General features: G+C 40.6%; 1 protein-coding gene across 1 annotated transcript; it reads right to left on the bottom strand.

The window, feature by feature from the left end:
- Window positions 1–1488: 1488 nt before the first annotated feature.
- LOC131834631 (adhesion G protein-coupled receptor F4-like) lies at window positions 1489–21858 on the bottom strand. Its single transcript, XM_059179306.1, has 11 exons — window positions 21790–21858; window positions 18478–18537; window positions 17071–17169; window positions 13108–13194; window positions 12068–12122; window positions 9559–9710; window positions 8341–8592; window positions 6093–7472; window positions 3848–3889; window positions 3333–3392; window positions 1489–1607 (listed from the first exon to the last, which is right to left on the bottom strand). Exons 1-11 carry the CDS (start codon window positions 21856–21858, stop codon window positions 1560–1562), a joined length of 2304 nt encoding a protein of 767 aa, XP_059035289.1. The 3' UTR covers window positions 1489–1559.
- Window positions 21859–22319: the final 461 nt, after the last annotated feature.

Genomic DNA, 22319 nt, shown 5'->3' with positions numbered 1-22319 from the left:
TCCCAGCACCCCACACATGACAGTCAGTGGATATGACAAAGCTCTCTTTCTTTCCCTCCCTCTCCCTGGGACCATGAACCAAGGTCCCACAACAGCACAACGTGAGGTTTGTAGGCTTTGTAACACAGCGGTTCTACCAACTCAGAATGTCTTTGACTACATGAGATTATTTCAATTCTCCGCTTTGCCCCATTGTTCACTATTCTGCCCTGACTCAGAAAGAGAAGGAATGTAAAAGAGGATGTACCTCTGCCAGATGGTGTTTAAACAAATCTGAGACTCACTATATCCATGTTCAAAGGCCATGAAACCTCTCCACGACAAAACCGTACCCAACTTGATCCCCCCCAACTACATCTCCCTACTACCCCCAACTTGATCCCCCCAACTACATCTCCCTACTACCTCTCAGGCTCCTGGCTGCCACTGTGTGACTGATCTCCCCTTCACAGATGCCTAATATTTGTTTTCTCCTAATTTCATCTGTGTAGAAATATGTCTCGGAGTTTGGCTGTGAGGCAGCTAGCTCTCTGCAATTCTAACCCACACCCCCTTAGGGATGATTCTGGGCTCTACTTCACTATGGAAGGATAGGCTTGTTGCTTTGTGATTTCAATCAATTAAGTCTTCCTTCTCAACAATGAGGTTATTATAAGTGTCACCACTCACAGACAAGATGGAATTAGGGTGTGTGAGTGCTATAGACAGCAAGGGTGTATCCTCTATCAGTGTAGATGTGATGATATCATTTGCTCACTGAGGAAAGGAAAGTACATTTAAGATTTGGTCATATAAGAATAAAAAATACTAACTCAGAGGGATACATGCAACCCAATGCTTACAGCAGCATTATCTACAGTAGCCAAATTATGGAAAGAGCTCAAGCGTCCATAGACTGATGAATGGATAAAAAAAATTATTATATGGTATATTATATATTATGGATATGTATATATATTAGCCTAAAAAAAGAATGAAATCTTGCCATTTGCAATGACATGGATGGAGCTGGAGAGTATTATGCTGAGTGAGTAAGTCAGTCAGAGAAAGACAATGATTTCACTCATATGTGGAATTTAAGAAACGAAACAAATGAACCGAGCAGGATAAAGGAGAGAGGGAGGCAAACCAAGAAAGACTTTCAACTACAGAGAACAAACTGACTGTGATGAGACAGAGGTGGGCAGGGGGATGAGTGAAATAGGTGACAGGGATGAAGGCGGGCACCAGGTATTGTGTGGAAGTGTAGAATCACTATGTTGTACACCTGAAACTAATATTACATCATATGTTAACTAACTGGAATTTAAATAAAAACTTTTAAAAAAGATTTAGACATATACACTGAGATGACATAGGTTTTAAAGATGTGCATATTTTCCTTTATGTACTGGGCAATAAAGCAGTTTCTAAGCTCTAAAAGATCTGTCTACTGTTCCCTCCCCATCTCACTCCTGCCTCACACTAGAGGCAACCGTGTGCTCACAAGGGCATTAAGAAGTTTGTCACAACTTGAAAGCAAAGATTCTCCTTGAGTTTTTAATACTCACATCTCATCTTCAACGATTCATTAATTTAGATCCATTGGTTGGGCTTAAAGATGCATTCTAAATGAAAAAAAAAAAAAGTAACAGTGATCTCAGTATGTAACGGTATTGAAAAAAGTTTATTTATATTTATGTATATGAATGCTTAGAGATAAACATGTAAAAATGGAAATGTGAAAACAAGCATTCGAAATGACACAGCTACACAGAATAAAATCACTTTTCATTGAAACTAACATTGTTAGCTGCATCATTCTTTTTAATGTTCCACTGAAAAAAAGAAAGAAAAAACTTGCCGATTTAATCATGACATGCCACTGATTGTAAAACACATTCCAATTGCAGAAATGTTAGAAGGTAAAGAAAATGCCTATCTTAGCATTGATGAACCAGGCTAACAAAAGTCACACCCAATAGTAGCTAATCGTAAATGCTGACTGTCAATGTGTTCAGAAAATGTTTTGTCTGTTTATTTTTAAGAAAGTAGCTACTACTGAGAAACTATTGGTTGAGTAAATGACTGCTTTCTAATTAATATGGCAATGATGTCAGTTTCAGTTGGTACCTTAAAAGATGGATAGCTTGGTCAAGCTCAGGACCAATAAGTATACATATACTTCAATCCAAGAACAGGGTTTACTGAAAAGAGTCCTGAGCAAGGACACTATGAATTCTCATGATTAACTGGGCTTCAGGCGAATCTCGTAAGTACTCTGCGCCTATAAAACGACTAAGTTGGACTAGAATTTCATTTCTAACTCATCTCTCATTTCCCAGCTCCGGTGTTTTAGGAGTCTATGATCCTTGTTTCATGTTGTCCCATCTCAACGGTCCAGACCTCAAAATACATCCAGTGGTCCAGAAGGATGAAATACATCCAAGCTGCAACACTCTCTTGAGAGGTACATTCTACTGACCTTAAGCTTTAGCCGGCTACTCCAAATGTGTCTAGTGAAGAAATGAATGAATGAATGTGTGCCCTAATAATTCTCTTTGCTGACAAATCTGGAATACTAAGCTATATTGGTCTTGTGTGACTCTCCTGAGGACACTTGATGAGGGAGCAGGAGGCTGGCTGAGGACAAAGCAAGAGCTGGCGCCTTGCACCCCCTCCTCCATCCGCTCCCCTCCATAGGTGTAGCATTCCTCAGGCACCCCTGACTGCCATAAAATGATAAATAGTTAACTTGCTAAGATCACAATCCTACAAGACAGGAGTCTCCCTTGGTTTGCAAATGTCCTTGAGATTTACAAACAAAGAAGTTACCTTATCAATAGCCCAAATTCCAAAGACACAGAACTCAGTTTCTCAAGCCTAATGTCACCCTCCCCTCCATAAAAACCGAAGGAGGCGGAGGTAGAAGGAAGAGTAAATAAAGTTAAATTTCTTCTAAACCTAAATCTCATTAACAAGGATGTTTGATGGCAGGAATGTAACATTCCACCAGGAGACTCTCAATTGTCTTTACTTAATAGTAACTAAGCCTACAATATCCTGATAGTATTCTTTGCCCCAATAGCCCTTCTGAATACCCCTTTGTCCTCACCTACCCAACTCCTGCGTATATAACCAACCACTCCTAACAACCCGGGGCAGCCGCATCTCCGCCTGCCCACGGGCCCTGTCCCCATGCTTTAATAAACCACCATTTTGCACCAATGACGTCTTAAGAATTCTTTCTTTAGTCGTCGGCTCCGAACCTCCTCACCCCACCGAACCTGACTTAGGTTCTAGGACTTCATCACACTGACCCTTCATTATTGAGATTGAATGGGAGGGCTTACCTCTGCGACCCTTGTTCTGCCCTTCAGTGAAGACATCCTCATCCTCAAAGCATCTCTTATCTAAAGAAACAATAACAGTGAACAAATGACAACATCCCCCAAATCCAGACCCCTGTCCTGAAACTTCAAGACCACTAACCCTGGCAGAAGCAGCTTAGGCTTACGGCTTAGCATAGTGCTTAGCCAAAAATAAGACTTGGATAAAAATTGAGGTATAGCTATAATTACATTTATAATTAAAATTAAAATGTTGGTTATAATTAGATCTAGAGTTAAAATTAAAATTCAGGTAATGGTTTTTATTCTTTTGGATACACTCACACACCACCTCCTGTTAACTTAAGTACAGGAAATGAGAGAGTAGAGTTCTCTCCTTTTCTCCTCTCAGCTGATGCCTGAAGCACCCCCATAAATTCACCCCCATGGACCAGGTTTTCTGATCAAAACCACTCCATCCCCCTGCTACCCTGAGCCACATGGAAATATTTACAATAAGAGAAACAAATTCAAATTACCTTATGGTCCATAATGGTTCCAAACAGTAAGATGAAGAACCCCTATTGCAAAATTCAGAAGTATGAGAGATGGTATGGCAGACAACATCCCAACTGTTATTCTAATACCACCCTTCTAGATATCTTCAAGGACAGTTATTGGATGTTAGAAACTTCAGCTTTTACTGATTCAGAGAAAATACATTGGCAAATTTTTCTGTGATTGTACCTCAAAGAAAGAAGGTCACCTTCATGTCTGGGCAATACAGTTATTGATATTTATTGAATGACTGCAAATGTACAATGGTGTTTTCCCCCTTATTACATCTGTTTACCTTCTTTCCAAATATTAAGTAGTTGTTCTTACTTATCGTAGCAGTAACATGACACAACATGACATGGAATCCTGTAGCTCAAAGTGAAAATCATGGAAGCTTTCTTGAGAAGTGAAACCTGTATTATAGTTACTTTCAGTTGGGGTTAAAAGTCACAAAATAGCAGGGTCTCTGAGCTGATGGAATTAGTTTATTCATAAAAGAGAAAACTACAGAGCTCTGAAAGACAGGGTCTCTTGAAGTTTAAATTATTTGGTTACCTGTAAAGTCACAATAATTGATAGCCAATCTTTTTAAATGGTGGAAGTTGAAGTTTAAGAGAATTCTGGATCCTGCCATGAGAATGGAAGGAAGGCTGGGTTTCCAAGGAGAGTTTCACGGCAAAGAAACGCTAATCAGAAGATGGAAACTTTTAAATGTGAGTCACAGAGAAAGCTTGCTGAGAAAAGTTGGAGTGCATTTAACTAAAAGTGTTTCAGTATTTTTCTATCAAGAAAAAAGAAAAAGAAGTGATTCAGAAAAGAAACAATAAAACTTTCTGAAGCTTAATTAAGTTATAAAGTTAAAAAAAAAATAGAATGATATCATTAGTCTCCAAAATAACTTCAAGATTTGGGGAGATTTATGTCAGTCCAAGAGCTTTTGATTTCAGAGGAAAAAAAAAACACCAAGAACAACAACCCTGAGTCAAATATTTCTCCTTAAAGCCATGCAAGGCAAAGAGTGAAATAAATGTTCTCCATAGTTATTAAAGACATATGAGTAAGATATATGATTGATCTGAGCTGGCATTTCTTAAAAGTCTGCTTTATATTTTGTACCACATTTTTAAATATAGTAATAGTGACACATTAACTGGAATCCATGCTGCTTTACTAAACAGTTATATTTATATATTTAAAGCAGTGACTGGAAATTTTTTCTGTGAAGAACCAGATAATAAATACTTTTGGCTTTGCGGACTACACAGTTTCTGTTACTGCTACTCAGCTTTGCTGTCATAGCTCAAAAGCAGCCATAGGCAAAATGCAAATGAATGATTATGGCTTTATTCCAGTAAAACTATTTACAAAAACAGGAAGCAGGCTGGAGTTTGCCAACCCCTGATGAAAAGCATAATTAAGGATATGAACTTGCCTAATTTACTATTCCTCGTAGGTATGGAAAGCAGTCTGGCTAGTGGCAGCTTCCCAAAAGTACAAGCTCAGTAGCCAACATAAAGTAAAGCAACTTTTGGAGGGTTAATTTTGCCAAACCAAGTATGGGAGAAGAGAAAAGAAAAGAGAAATGACTTTAGATTCAAATCTTTGTCTTACTAAGGAGAAGGGTGAGACCCAGAGAAAAGTTACACTTCTAGGGTCAGGCAACACACAGTCAGATCTATTTCAACGAAGAACAACCTCCATTTATTTCACCGGGATGAGCCATGAGGACTCCTAACTGGTTAACACTCAAAGAGAATGGCAAGTCCTGTCTAGCCCTCCCATGGGAAATGACTGTTCCACTGAGTTCCCAAACTGCTTGAGAAAGGATAAAAACTGCTTTGTTTTGAAGCATACCATGTGAGTGTAGATTCATACATCTTTGATCAAAGACTAGTCCTCTAGAAGTGAAGGTCAACTTCATCTAACACTGAAACTTTAGGAGAGATACAGGTGGACCGGTTGAGGACAGAAAAGAAGGAGATTCCCACCCAATCAGCCTGATCAGCTAAATCCAACTTGACAATCAATGGGGTGAGAGGAGCCACAGCTGAATGTCTCCAAGACATGGAAAGAAATGGAACAAACATTTTGTATTCTATATTTTTCAATCATATAGCCAGAATATGTCATATAGCCAGAATAACAAGTTATGAAATAAAAATTTATCTTATAAATAAAATATTAATAATATTAACTAATAAAACAAGTCTCTTTCTAGGTACTTACCTGGAAAGCATTAAGCAGGGCAAAAATTATATGGAATATCAAAGAAGTGCCTTCTATAAGCGTAGCTACTCCAAAACCCCAGGTCAGTCCCAGCAGTGGGGTGAGGATGGCCACATTTTTGCTGATCCTCATAATTATGGCGAGATCCTGAGACTTGGAACTGCCAATAGAGGGCCTCTGAGTGTTGACAGCAACAACCAAAACCACCACAAGATTCACGGCCACAATGACTAAGGCTGGGATGGCAAATGCTAAAAGGGCTTTGGTATTGTCCCAGTTAAGCCAACAGGCATCGGGTCTCATGTAGCCTTTCTCTGGCACTGTGATAGCAACTGTGGTGCCAGCGATGACCAGTGGACACCCATAGCCAATGGCAAAGCCAATGGCCATCAGGCGGGACTTCATCATCCTACGGAAAACAACCAATATTCCATAGATGATGAGCAGTGCTTTGAAGAACATCCAGAAAAACAGAGAGAGGTAGAAAAAGTGGCTGAAAAATGTCAGCGCAACACACCACTTGGAGTCCTGGGCCTTTTTGTGAAAGTTAGAGTTTATGATGAACCACACATTAGCAATCAGGAGCGACACAGCTATGTTCACGATGCACATATGACGCAAGTATGATATCTCCGTCACAACCACCCGGGACCACACCAGGGCTTCAATGGTCAGGCAAAGAATCAAGCTAAGGATGGAGATGCTGAGCCCAATGCAGGTGATGTAGTACAGGACTTTGTTGTCTATAGATTTGGGGGACATTAGAATGGAAAAGGACATCACCATGTTGGTGTAGTTACACAAGCATTTCACTCTGTTCGTGATCTCCAGCGTGGTTTCACAAGCATTCTCATCCCATCTCCTTTTCCTCGAGTGCCAGCCAACACACTGGGCCCTGGCATTCCGGGATTTGTTGATCTTCTCAAAGGTAAATAAGACTTGCTTCAGTCCTTCCGGTAAAATCACCGAAAGAACGAGACCATTTACAGGTCTAGGAAGACTCACATTTTGCGAGCGGACTTCCTTCAGTATGGCCCCCAAGGTGGGAAAGGCTATGCTGATGGCTTGGGATGCATTTGGTGACAGCTTCCACAGGTCTTGCCTGGGAATTTCTATCATCCCTAAGATACCCTCTGTTGTACTGTTCATGCTCGCGGAGAAATTGAACTTTTTCTCTGAGGTATTGTGGTTGATGCGAAGCCCTTTTGCCTGAATGAAGAGTTCATCTGCAAGGTTCTCGGATTCATTGTGCACGCGGAGTTGCCTCGCAAACAGATTCACTGACTGCAACAAATCCGAGCTGGTATTTTTGTCTGGAATGAAAGCCCAATTTGAAATGGCTGCTGTGTCAAGGATGTGGTTGGCCACTTCACTATAACTCTGCAGTGGAGGGAAAAAAAATGGAAGTTATGCTAAGGATTTACACATTAGTGTAGAAAGTCAATCTCTAAACCCTGAAATTTCTCAAGTTCAAGTGATGGGATCTTCTTTGATATATTGCTCTTCAAATTCACTGTTTATTGGAATCTCATGCTAAGAGGACTTCAGAGAGAGAAGTACAGTAAAACAATCATTAAAACAAAATGAAAATATAAATAAAGTTTATTACTTTATTATGTGCCCGGGGACAGCATTTCCAAACTGCAGTCTATATAACCTAAGAGTTCTCATGAGCTATTAATGATTGTTTAATGGAGGGAATTGGGGGTAAATTCTATAAAAACCTAAATTTGAGAAACACTGCATACTGTATCTCTATACTCCCCCCTTTATAAAGAGGGCTAAACTTCATTAACACATGAAAAGTTCTAAAAAGTCCTGCCAGAAGGAAACCTGCTTAACTTTGTTTAACCCAGAATTTCTACATCTGCTATGCACAGATCTCCCTTGTAGAAATGAAACCCCCATTAACTTTTCTCAAAATAATTATGTTCTACAGAATTAAATTTGGGCAACACTGGAATAGACACACTCTTGCTCACAGCCATCCTTTCGGGATATTTTCTTGAAACTAGTAAGTCTGTACAGAAACATGTATTAAAAATGTGCTAACTTCTTGAAAATTTACATAAATTAGAGTGAATCGACCTGCAGAATTGAAATAAAAATCTTGTCGTTGTTATGGTTGCTGTGGCTGTCTGACTTTGGACCGTACATTTGAAACTGTTAAAATGCAAGATTTGGTTAAGAAAAAAAAAAAAAAGGAAAGAAACCTGCCAGTTTTTAAAATGAAATTGTCAAAGAATACCTTCATTTTCTCTTGGGTAACATTATCAGACAAGTCTGTAGAAATATTTCTTAGTAACTCCACTATGAACGCGATGTTTCCAGACGTGGCTTCTGATGACTTCACGACATCGAGTATGCAGGCATAATCAATTGGACAGTTCCTGAGGATTCCTTGAGCTACACTCTCCACGGGTTCTGGAGCTCGAAAATCAAGAACGTGAACAGGCACAGATGATGCTGCTAGGGAGAGGCGTGATGCACTACTGAAGTCCTGTTTAAAAAAAAAAAAAAAAAATTTGTTCAAAAATGATGAAATACCTAACATATTTCAGAATAAAGGAGCGAAGGCACAAATACACCATGAGGGGAAAATGGAGAAGCAAGCGGAACTAAAAAGGGGTTTAGATGCCAAGAAAGACAGAGAGTGTAGGATGGAGTCACACCCAGACAGGAAGTTCCATCAAAATTGCCACTGAGATCAGGATACTGACCTATCACTTTCAGGATAGTGGTTTGTTTGTTTGTTTTAAGATTTTATTTATTTATTTGACGGAGATCAGAGGTAGGCAGAGAGGGAGGTGGGTTGGGGTTGGGGGGGAAGCAGGCTCCCCGCTGAGTAGAGAGCCCTATGCAGGGCTCAATCCCAGGACCCTGAGATCATGACCCTAGCTGAAGACAGAGGCTTAACCCATTGAGTCACCCAGGTGCCCCAGGATAGTGGTTTTAACCCAAGGATGATAACAAGACATTTTCTCCAGAGATGTGGAGAAATTCTAAAAACAAAATCTGTCTACTTATTTTATCTTTTTAAAAGGGGAGTCTCATGAAATTTGTGTGGGTGGGGATGGATGGAGGTTAGCAGGTCAAATGATGCTAAATTGTAATTTCAAGAAGTTTAGAGTTCAGTAATTAGGCGAAGGTACACACAAATCCATCTCAAACTTTAAGCTCTAAAATTTGAGGTCAAAACTCAAACTTCAACCTCTAAGCATTTACCATTGTGTAAAGGAGTTTTTAAAGAAAAGATGCTGAGAGGGAGAAAGAGAGAGTGAGGAGCGGGGAGAGTATCTGAGAATTGGGGCAAGGAAGGAAGGAGAAGAAACAAATTTCCCACAATCTGCCATTTTCCCAAGTCTAAGTCTGAGATTTATTGTCGTGCGGAACAGAACACAGGAAAATGCCTCTACGGTTTCCTGAGAAATTAGCCCTAGAAGCCAATAATATGCAAATGCTTCACCTTAAAGAGTGTTTCCACCGAGAGGCTTGTACATGTTTCAGTTGATTTTTGCCACTTGTTTTGATGACATGTAAATCCTATTTCTCCACGAAAGTGCTGAGCACAGGGCTGGCTGCAGTTGGAAGCCATGGTGCAAGGTCCCTGGCATTTCTCTGAAAAGCAAGAGAGAGAGAGGAGGGGGCCTAATTAGCATGACTGAGCTCTGACGGAGGCAGCTAACTCATTCTAGGGATTTGGGGATTGTCTGCTTTCCAGAGGAGGTGACATTGAACAGAGTCTTCAGCACCAAGCAAGGTGTGCCAGGCAGGGTGAACAGCACATGGAGAGGAGGGGTCGCAGGTCAGACAGAAAGGCTAGTTTAGAGCAGCTGAGGGGGGTGGGGCAAGAGATGAAGATGAGAGACTTGAATTCTGTGCTAATATGGGGGTTACCAGAAAACATGATTGGATTTGTTTTTGAAAGATAATTAACAATACCATAGAGCAAAGGCAGTAAAATTTTCCATAAAGGCCATGATAGGGTTGCCAGATAAAATACGGAAAGTCCAGTTAAATAGTAAATTTATTTTCAGACACAGTTGAATCTCATTATTTGCAATAGTTATGGTCTATGGAGTTGCTTCCACAAACACCGAAGAAGGGGAAATCAAGGCAGATTCTTACAAGCTTTTCCTCACACTTTTATCAGCTGATTAATATATATTAGCTCATTTTATGTGTGTTTCTATTTAAAGACATTTCGTTTATGTTGTTGATTCATTACCATTGAACTCATGGCAAATAGTACCATAACTCATAAAAACACATGAACAAAGCTCATCTAACACATGAATTTTCTCTTTAAGACACATCACAATCTCCTTAGGAACACGAGACAGCTCTTCAGAACTATGTCAGGGCTATTTTAAATGACAAAATCACAAACAAAAAGCATAAAATACAAAAATATGGCATTAGTAATGCACAAAAACAACACTTGTTTATAGTAGGACAGCTAGAACAAGAAGACAGAGTGCTATCTTGTTTGGCTGGAAACTTGTACCTGAGCTAACTCAATTTTTTTTTTCTGTCTATGAATGATCCAGAAAGCACTGTGAGTAGTGATTTGGGGGTCACCAATAAGTTCCAATAGGAGAATGAATAGGAGAATTTATAAATGTAGAGTCCATGAATAACAGGGATCAACGGAAAATATTCAGTTAAACAATGAATAAGTTTCTATTGTTCATATGACATATGTTCATATGACACATTCATTATCTGATTTTTAAGTTCAATGAGGAATTCCATATTTTTATTTGCTAAATATGAAAACTAGCCAGAGTATAAATATTTTCACCATTGTAAACCAGGTGTCTTTCTCAAAGCTACTCTGTCTTTGTGGCATGAAAGCCATCAAAGATAGTAAGAATATAAATGGACATGGCTGTGTTCCAATAAAACTTTATTTTTAAAACCTGGTGGCAGGCCTAATTCGGCCCATGAGTAGAGTGGATTGACTTGAAGCAAGGAACCCAAGAATGAGGGTCTTGAAGTATTCCCGGGAAAAAGGATCTAGGATCTGAAAAGAGGTAGAAAAAGAAAAAAAAAGTAAAAAAGGATCTGAAAAGAAGTAGATCCTAATGGAAGCTAGTAAGGTGTTGAAATCTTTAAGATGTGGTGACTGTCTGTGAGTCAAGGGAAGCTCTGTGGATGACTCCATTCATAGAGAAAGGAAACAAGGAAGTTTGCATTTTTCTTTACCACCTACCCACTGTCCCTGGTTTTGCAAAGTCATTTAAGCTCAGTGCATCTCAATTTCTTCATCCATACAGTTTGGAGGTGATGCCACAATCTTGTTTAAAACTTGAATGAGTGAGCATCCTGTTCAGCCCTTGAATCAGTTTTGCCAATGCTCAATGAAGGTTAGCCATCTCTTTCCCTCTTTTCTCAAGTCCACATCAATGTATAAATGTATTGTTAAAAATATACTTGGCCATGTCTGTGCAGAATCCAGTGATCTCTGCTATTTGGGTAAGAACCATGTGATTTCATTATCTCGCTACTAATAACTATCTCCATAGTTTTTTTCTGAGTTTTTGAGAGTAACCCATCTCACCAACACAATACCTATCTTACATCACTTCAGTAGACTTCTCAGCACCAGAGTGTAACATACATTTAAGTATTCTGAAAATACCTTTGCACGAAGGCATGAATTCTGCCCTGTTCCTTCTTCTGCCTCTTATTAGCTGATTAGTTCAAACAGATTTCCCTTTGGGGTTTTAAAGTAAACACTTGTCTTCTACTCTAGAACACGTGAATAATTTGCCAACTTGGGTCATTGACTATGCCATGGATAATGGTATAATTGTAAGAAAGCCTGTCAATACTGGTAAACAATGAGAACTTGTTAGAGACTGTTCGCCATTTGAAAGTTTGTGGTCTGGGGACATGCTCTGCCAAATCCATGCTTTTTCTTTACTCTGCTCAGTCTCCCTGTGGAAGAACACTCTTCTGTAGACACCTACCTTGTATCCTTCCAGTCATGAGTTTCCCTTCAGGATGTTGACGTTTATCTCCATCCTGTAAAACACAAATTCCCAAAGGTCCTCTTTACTGTGGAACTCTCCTTGCTTATCTCAACATAGAGGCTCCATGTGGAGATGAAGAGAAAATGTGTTCATGACTCAGAAGAAAACTGCACCAGGTCTGCGTTTGATGTCACAGAAATTTTCAGACGGAATCATGGAGGTGAACACAGAGAATAAACCCTCCTCTGAGGAGGGCAAGAATCTTGCCAGTGGTCATTTGGGCCCTGAGGGTCAGGTTAGTGGATTGGGTACCTATTTTGGGAAGCTCAAGTACTCAGGGAGAAAAGAGATGTAGTAATTATAATGCTAAGCTGGTCTCCTTCTGTATTAACTGTAACTATGAAATGAAGCTAATATGATCCACCAAATACCATAGATCCCCTGAGAGGAAGAAATGAGCAGATGCTAGGAATAATCATTAGGTGACAATAATAGAATCACAAACTCTTCTGCAGCTATAAAGGGCTATAAAAATTATCTAAAAGAAAAAAAATACCCTTTATGTTATACATAAGGAAATTAAGACTCAAAGAAGAAAACAACGTATGCAGCTAATAAGAAGAAAAGGTAAGGTCTGGAGCTGAAATGCTACCTGCCAGGCTAGTATTCCTCCTCCCAGCAGCTGCCTGTCTATGTTCTCTGTGGCTTGCAAAGTGATTTTTCTATTATACTGTTGTGCTCTGTTGCACCATGCAAATACACTGTTGCAGGGCCCAGCCACCTCTCAACTTTTCTTTGTTCCCTTAAAAAAAATACATATATATATATATATATATATATATATGTGTGTGTGTGTGTATATATAAATATATATATACATGTATTTTTATAGAGATAGATGTAGATATATATCTGCAAGAGTAAAATTGTAGTCATTTGAAATTTTATTTAAGATTATGTTATTTGTCATAAATTTAACTCATCTAGGAGAACTGGCAGATTTCCCATGGGACCACTTGAGAATGGATTAAACTTACTTTTATGTGGACCTTGGATTTATAGTGAGAACATTCTATGCCCAGAAAGAACATTAAACAGCAAATCATGGTTGCCTGGGACTTCATCTTCACACATTAGGATCTTCACCTGCAATACAGAATGAAAGTGGATTCAGGTGGAGTTGATAAAGCCAGACAACACAAAACTTAGCCGACTAACCAACCCCTTGGTGACCCTATTGGGTACTCTGAGATGTCCATACCAAAACATTCTGCTTCTAGAAAGGACACGAATATCTACTTTCAAGCCAGCTAATGTGTAAAAAATGGAAAAGACTTTCCTTCACCTGGCAACTTGTCTACAAACAATAGACAGGAGTGATGGAAGCACTAGGAAGGATGTATGTTCACCAAGGAACCATTTCTGATTATTTGATCCACGATTTTCTTTAATCATAACATTTATCAAGAACCTTTATTTACCAATCACTTTTCTAAAGTCCTCCTTTGCATTAATTAATTTAATTAGATGATGTAAGACAGTATTATCATCTTCATTTTATTAGTGGAGAAGCTAAGGTACCAAGTGACTATGAGTCAAGGTCACTCATAAAAAGTGGTGGAACCAAGGGTTCAACCCAGATGGTACAGCTGGAAAGTCAAGTTCTAAGATGGGATCTCTCAGCAATGGTACTATTGACATTTTGGGGATGGATGGTTCTTTTTTTGTTGGGGGCTGTCCTGTAAATTATAGGATGTGCAGTAGCATCTCTGACCTCAACCCACTAGATGCCAGGAACAGCTTCCTCCCTAACTGTGCCAGCCAAATATATCTGTTATGGGCAAATGTGCCCTGGGAGAGGAATTTGCTCCCAGTTGAGAACTACTGTTCTACAATGTACTGTCTCTCTGGGCAAAGGGGGTCAAGGAACTTAAAATGAATTGAATACACACTATCGTCTGTTATTGGAGCAAGCACTGAGATCCTCTCTTATAGATGGATCAACTATTATACAGAAAAACTAGAAGCATGAAAAGATAATTATTCTTTGGCTAAATCTCTGTTTCTTGCCTTTTTCTTCTTTTTAATATATAATTGACATGTGACATTGTGTTAATTGCAAGCATAAAACATAGTGATTTGATATTTGTATTTTTGTAAAATCAGTACGTCTAGTTAACATCTGTCACCACACAGTTACAATTATTTTTCTTTTGATAATGCCTCTTTCTTGCTAGTTCTACCTTTCAAAGACAAATTTCCAAAAAGCATCTCCATCACAGTTGAAGTTCATCAACATCATCATGATTTGATTATGACAACCATACTTCTCTTACAGGATAGCAGAAAATAAGACCATTTATTGGAAGCAAAGTTCCTTAGAACAATGCTCTCTTAGTACAGATGCAGCAAAGTAAAAATGTCATGGACTTTAGATTCAGCATGAGCTAAGTTGTCAATAACATTTATGCTATTGATGAGCTATTTGACATTTGCTGAGCCTATTTTCTTTCTCATCCATTTCATAAAATGTGGGATGATTATTCATTCTCTCAACCACCCTTTATCAGGTGGCTCCTATTTGTCAGAAACTGTGCCAGATGTTGGGGATAGGGAAGTAAAGGGTGCTGTCATTTCCATAAAGGATGTCCAGTGGGGAATTCAGACAAGTCAAACCAATAGTGGGAAGAGCGATCAGCTACATACTCTACCTAGTGAATAAGGCCAAGCAGAAACTGAGCCTCAGCAAATGTAAATTCCTTTATGTTGTAATGGAGGTGAACGAACTCTGATCCATCTATGCTCACCAGGCAACCTGTGGCCAGGGAGCAAAGAAAACTCACTGATCAGGGATCGTCAGACTTTTTCTGGGTGGAGTCAAGACTAAGAAGGTCTTTCATGACTGCAGTGAGCCTTCACATGAGAGGATGAGCCACAGGCACTTACAGGAAGGCATCCAAATTGTCTTTGAGCTTAAAATTCTTTGAGTTCCTAACCAATGAATGGGGAGACGTATTTGGACTTATACTGTCATCTTGTAGAGCAAGTCTGAGCAGGGGAAAGGAAACATGGCCGAATGACAGGCAAAGTGTGGTAATGGATTTGCATAGTTGCTGGAATATGTGTATGGAATTCAAGATCTTACGTGAGTGCGTGGAAAGAAGTTCTCATGTATGTGGCAAATTGTTGGATGGGCACACTAAGCAATTTGCAATATTAATATTATTTCGGATAGATTTTTAAAAATTGTTTATTTATTTACTTATTTATTTTCAGTGTAACAGAATTCATTGTTATGCACCACACCCAGTGTTCCATGCAACACGTGCCCTCCATATTACCCACCACCTGGCTCCCCCAACCTCCCACCCCCCACCCCTTCAAAACCCTCAGGTTGTTTTTCAGAGTCCGTAGTCTCTCATGGTTCATCTCCCCTTCCAATTTCCTTCAACTCCCTTCTCCTCTCCATCTCCCCATGTCCTCCATGTTATTTGTTATGCTCCACAAATAAGTGAAACCATATGGTAATTGACTCTCTCTGCTTGACTTATTTCACTCAGCATAATCTCTTCCAGTCCCATCCATGTTGATACAAAAGTTGGGTATTCATCCTTTCTGATGGAGGCATAATACTCCATAGTGTATATGGACCACATCTTCCTTATAGGATAGATTTTTAACCATCATCATAAAAGGAAATACCAGAAGAACCAATATAAGCTGTCTTAGATCTATCTGTATATTTCACATATACACCGGTGGCTTTCCAAAATTTTTATCCTGACACAGTAATAAAACAGATCTTAATCATGACTCAATGTGTACAGACATATATATGTATGTGTATAGGTATCCATACATAAAACTGGAAAAATGCATAATTTTTATATTTTAAAAGGTTTTACATATTTCTTATCCTTCCCACCTATGAGCAAGACACTCTCTGCTCTGTCCATGATTTTTATCTTGCATTCCACTCTATCTGCCATTCTTTCGGAAACTGGTCGCCACCCACTAAATTGAATCCATAACCCTCTAATGGATTGTAACCTGCAATTTGAGAAATAGAAATACAGAATGGACGATTCATTTTCATTATCAAGTTGAAAATCGTCCACTTCTCCCACTGAAGTGGTCTCTTTGGTCCTTCCTCTTTACTTTTTCACAATCTATCAAAATGTTCTTCCCAAGGTACATGCAATTGGGGAAAAAAGATACCTACATTCAGAGCCAAATAATAGGACGGATGCTGAGGTTAAATGCAATTCTCTTCCACCTAGAGAGCAATGGTTTGAAATGCACAGTGAAATGGGTGAAGACGAACCAACAGGAGGCCACTTAAAAGAAATGATGCCTGCTATCTAAGGCTTCAGAAGGAAGCATTTTACTGTCCACAGTTTTCAATATAAGAACTTAAAGTTAATCTTGCTGGAAGAAAGTTGGACATTTGGCACAATGATGTGATGTGATCTGATGTGGTTTAGGAAGTTCAAAACTGTTTTCCTGAGCAGTGTTAGGGCCTCTGTAAGCCCACGGCTCCTGAAAGTGTTTGGAGACTAAAGGATCCACTAGGCGTGGCATTTTCTATAGATCATTATGCTCTTTGTGGAACATGATGAAATAATGACATATTCTTTTTTTTCCTTAGAAAAAACTTTCTAACAGATCGCTTATATGTAGTGTGAAATCATAAGCATGGCTACATGAAACACAAACATTGAGCTGAGCATAATTAGCTGTTTGGAGAGTTTTGGTTAATTAACTTGCTATTTCATCATTCATGTTCTTATAGTCTGGTGTATGTAACCCATCTACTACTTTATATGATAATTATATGGTAAAGTTCCTTCAATTATTACAAGTGGGAAGGAGGAGATGTTTAATAATGTTACCCAAGAGGAGGCACAACATGCTTATTTTTGCCTAGTTTGATTGGTAGGGATGGGTCAAATGGAGAAATGTTTTCAAGGTAGCTCCAAATGGGTTTTTTCTCCTCTCACCAAAAAGAATAGAATGGAATCTGTCCCACCATGATATAGATAGCTGAAGCCAAAAGCCAGAGTGTTCTGCAGAGCACAATGAGCTAGAGCTTTGGAGTTCTGAAACAGGGAATTGAAAAATAAAAAGAAGTATATCTGGCATAATTCATAAACAGAGTCTGATATTTTATAGAACAGAATAGAAGAAACATACTTAGATTCACCATTGATAAAGACTTAATAAGCAAAGTTGACTTTGCATTTTGCATAATACTGAACTGAAAATTTTCTGTGAATATAAAGTACTTCTAGGCACCTAGATGGCTCAGTTGGTTAAGCATCCGACTCTTGATTTTGGCTCAGGTCATGATCTCAGGATCGTGAGATCAACCCCCATGCTGGGCTTTACACTAGGTGTGGAGCCAGCTCAAGATTCTCCCTCCCCCTCTCCCTTTACACCTCCTCTCTTAAAAAAATACTGAATACAAATATAAACCTAAAATATATATATTTGGTATTTCTCCAATACCCAGCACAGTGTCTGCAGGTAGCAACTGACCTCTTAAAAGAATGAAGAAAAGAACAAGGACATAAAAATCTAAATACATATGACAAGAGTGGATTGTCCAAAAGAACATTGACAAAAACACAGACAGTACTGAAAGAAGCCGTTTTCAGATGTGAACGTAGTAAGGACAACTTGCCTGGCCCAGGGGTCTACTAGTTCCTAGTAAAGAGTGCAGGAGTCAAGGCCTGGTTCTCTCCTCCATGGAGAACCCAGAGTTATTCTGTGTCCAGTATGCTAAGATGACCTCATGCCATTCACTGACCTCTGGCTTTATAGTGTGTTCAGTTTAACAACAAAACTGCATTTTCGTAAGATCGCTATTTCTCTAAACCCTTCAGGTATGGTGGCAGGAAAAATGGTTTGTTGGCAAAAATGGTTCCTGACTATTTAAATCAAGATCCTAGTACATGGTGGGGGAACATAAAAAGAGTAAGCAGTAATCCTGACAGAAGAGTGCTGTATGCCTAGGGTGGACGCTTACTACCCGCCACTTGTTTACCAAGTTTGTAGCAGGCACCAAAGTTGAATTTTAGAAGAATGGAAGAAAAACATGACCCTGCACTGCCCTAATTGTTCTGTGATTTCAGGAAAACTGCCTGTTTTGTTTAGTAAGGCAAACCATACAGAGCTTGGTGTCAGTTGAGGTTGCCCAAGATATTGTGTCCTGAAGTGGGTTTCTCTGGAACACTGGTCTCATAACAGACTAAGGTGTTCCATGGTCAGATCAGTTGGAGAAACCACGTGTCCCCACACCAACCGCCCCACCCCGCCCACCCCTCTTATATATACGGACGCATAGCAGAGTTTCTGGGAATCCTTGTGGTGAAAAGACTGCTCCACTCTGGTTGTACCAAATTTACCTTCTCATCCAAAGTCCTCTGGGGAAATTTAAGGCTGCTGTTCAAGGACCATGTGTCATCCTGGAACACATTAGTGTATCCAGACTCAGACTACATGTGCAGTTGTTGGACACCTACCATGTGCCAGCCCCAATGCTAACACCTGCCCAGGAGGCCACACCCCGGGACCCAAAGTAGCGCCTCAGAGAGTAACAGACCTGAACTTAGAAGGAGGCAATGGATAGGTCATCTTTAATGGTGAGAAGAGTCAGAATCATCCTGACACATGATTCTCTGGGTGGAAAGGTGAGGAAAGGCAGGGATGAAAGACATCTCAGGTGTCTGGGATGATCCCAGCAAGGGGAAGGCAGACTCAGAAATGAATAATTAAAAAGAAGAAGAGAAAACAAGATGCAGAACTCATGCCTGAGTCTTCTGTGGCAATTAGGTGACTAGTTACCTGACATTTACAAAGAAACACGCCCTGTATCTTGTTCCCAAAGTGCCTGAAAGTTGGCCTATTTCAGAGATTAAAAGCAATGAGCCACCTGGAATTGCAGCTTCTCAGGTACTGGAAAAGTAGCATCCCAAATTCCTCCTCCCTGCTTCCCTAACCTGCCTTCTCCCTCGGTGCATCCTCATAAAAGTGTGAATTGCCCACTATCAGCCACTTTTGTCTTTCACTTGGTAATAGGCGATTCTAGGCCACTGAATGGAAGCCAGACTCTGCTCTAACAGAGTGATTACTTCAGAAAGAGAGAGAGAGAAAATCACCTTTGCTGGCCCCCGAGGCTAGGAAGACAATGTAGCTGGACTGAAGGGTCCCAGAGGTCATGTGACTCAGGATATTCCCTCCCCAGAGAACTCCCAGCAAGGGATGCCTCCCCCATCACTGCCTGTGCTCCAAGCCCTGATGACAAAGGGTCAAAAGAGCACAAGAGCTAGTGTTCCCAGCCCCAGAGCCTGAGAGAAATTAGCCCACACCTAACAGAATAGGCCTCCCCCCAACCAAAAAAATCATGTTGTCATTAGGAGGTGAACAGGAAGGGATATTTCTTGGTCCCGAGCACCCAGCAGAGTGTAAGAGTGGTAATAGTTACCCCGTCAGCATGTGCTCAATAAATGAATGAATAAGTGAATGGCCCCACAGAGAATGATACCAACTTTGGAAGTCTTTGCTTTAAAATCACAAGGCAAGTTCTCGATCTTAGAGGGGGAGGTGAGCATATGTGCTACTCTAGATCCTTTTGGAACCTAGAGATTTAAGTAGACATGCTCTGAACCTACCTCTTTGTTATACTGCTTGGAGCCTCTGTGCAAAAGGATTGCAAGGTCCTGTTTAGGCTTGGCAAGAGACAATGCCACACTAGATGAGTGATGTCTGCTCCCAGCATGGCAGCGTGAGCACCCTTTCTGCCCTGTCTCCACGGTCAGAACTCACAAAACCCTTTCTTGGAAAGACCTAGAAGACTCCAGCAGTTCTGACACACCATCTCCTATTTGTCCCACCTCCCTTGTACTAAGAGTTGGGTTTCTGAATGAGTTAGAATCAAGAAATACAATTAGTCTGCCTGGGTCCCAGAGCTTTTTTCTGACCTTCCCTAGAATGGGGTTGTAGGATATGAGTCATGGAACCCAGGCGCTCCCCACCTGCCCGGACACGCTGCGTGAGAGCTAGCATCAGGACTCTCAAAGCAAATTAAAAAAGGTAAGCCTGGGAATAGTAACCGCAGTCAGGAAGGAAAGAATGCATTGGAAGCCGTGATCTCTCAAACTCCTCCACACAGAACACCCCAAGGTGAGCTGGGTGAGGATGTTTGCCTATGGAGGGGACACTGTCTCAAAGTGTTACCTGCCTCCATGACCTTCACTCCAATGTGAGGTGGCGGGGGGCGGTGGGGGGCTTCCACTTGTTGGCTCACCTTCTGGGCAGCTGCTCACCTCACACTTATTGGCCAATCCCTTCTATGGGAAGGTCCGGTTCAGAGAGGTTAACTGAGGGTGAGGAACTTAGAGACTGCTGACCTACATGTTGGGGTGTGTGTGTTCTATTCCCCTCAGCCGATTTTCATAACCGTATGTCCCATCTACTCCGCTGGGGTAATTAAAGCTGATTATAGAGTCAGACAGCTAAACAAGTTGTTTGCGTGTTGTTTGGCGTCAGTAACAGAACGGATTAAGTCACTCTTACCAGTTGTCCCTTGCCATGGCAGAGCAGTTTCATAAAGAGCCTTGGGGGAAAGAAAGATAGAAAAGATCTATTACAATCAGAAGCGTCTTATTCTGGGCTATTTAAGATGGCTTCTAGCCAATCTCTTTGTGGCTCAGTATCTTTTCTGAGAACGGCAGTCTGGTTCAAATACTGTTATGTTTGAAGAATCACACGATTTCAGATCTGGAAGGTATCTAGCCTCTCACCAACTCTCTCAAGACTTACAGGATTTTAAAGTAGTTGGTCAACTGGGCAATTGCTTGGCTCCAGGAAGAAAGGTCACTGAAGTACTGACACACACACACACACACACACACACACACACAAAGGCATCTTACAACATACATTTGAAAGGTCACAATTGTCCTCAGAGGATAAGGAATATAGGTGATTAAATGGTGTACAGTAGACCACTCAAAACAAGGGTAGATGCCCTTTACAAAAAGATTTAACCATCACTAGAGGAAATGTTTCCTTTTAAGTTGATATAAAGACAGCTTTGTTAGCCACACTATAAGAAGAAAACTACTAGGGCGCCTGGGTGGCTCAGTGGGTTAAGCCTCTGCATTCAGCTCGGGTCATGATCTCAGGGTCCTGGAATCGAGCCCTGCATTGGGCTCTCTGCTCAGCAGGGAGCCTGCTTCTTCCTCTCTCTCTGCCTGCCTCTCTGCCTACTTGTGATTTCTATCTGTCAAATAAATAAATAAATAAATAGAAAAAAACTACTAAAGGAATGCTTTATAATAAATTATATACATCTTTACGTTCAGCCCAAAGGAAGGGAATTGCAAGCTGGTTTGCTTATCTACTTTATCAAGCAAACGGACAGTCAGAAAACAGAGTCAAATCGCCTGACAGAGTGCTTTGCATTTTCACTCCTGGGAGTGAGCAATTAGATCCTGACAAATGACTTCTTAAAGAAAAACAAATATAAAAGAGATCAAGGGCGGACTTCAACCTTGAGCTAGCCAATTTCTAAATAATGTCAGGAAGGCTTCCTGCAGAATCAAGCACCCCAGAGAATACCACCAGAAATCGCGCATTTTCCCCATTCCATAATATACGCAAAACCAATCCAGTCTTCAGTCAGAGGAAGGTTTGCTCCTGGCATGGGTACTCACCGCATCCAGGAAAGCTAGCAGCCAGGCAGGAGAGTTGGCACGGAGCTTCCAGCCATTGTGCCCCACCATCCCGGGTGCCTCCCCTTGCAGGTCCCATGGTCCCCCTTCAGCGCCTGTGACGCCACTTCTCCATTTTTCAAAGAGAAATCCAAGAGGGCCCGGTGCAAACCAGCCACCGATGGTGAAAACCCTATCTGAGAACTGTAAAACCGCCTGGGGTTTCAAGGCTTGTGTAAGTCTGTGATTCACTCCACGATGGGTCCATCAAGCACGCTGAAGAGAAATTACAGGTTTCTCCTGTCTGGAGTAAATCCATTAAAATGAGTCACTTGTTTGTGCTTTAATTCCTCATCTTTATCTCAGACGATCACATGAGACCAGGTTGCATCTACGGCTCTAATGTAATTAGAACACGGGGGATAAAATGCAAAGTTGGGCCCCTGTGAATGAAGACTTTTAAGGGCAATCACAGTTTGTCTATGTCGGTGTTGAGCCTGGGGAAAAACTGGCTAGGAAATGGATTGGTAAAT

Source organism: Mustela lutreola, chromosome 6 (assembly GCF_030435805.1).
Source record: "Mustela lutreola isolate mMusLut2 chromosome 6, mMusLut2.pri, whole genome shotgun sequence".
Classification (NCBI taxonomy): Eukaryota; Metazoa; Chordata; class Mammalia; order Carnivora; family Mustelidae; genus Mustela; species Mustela lutreola.
Note: the sequence above shows the minus strand (reverse complement) of the source record. Positions and strands in the feature narration are given on the sequence as shown.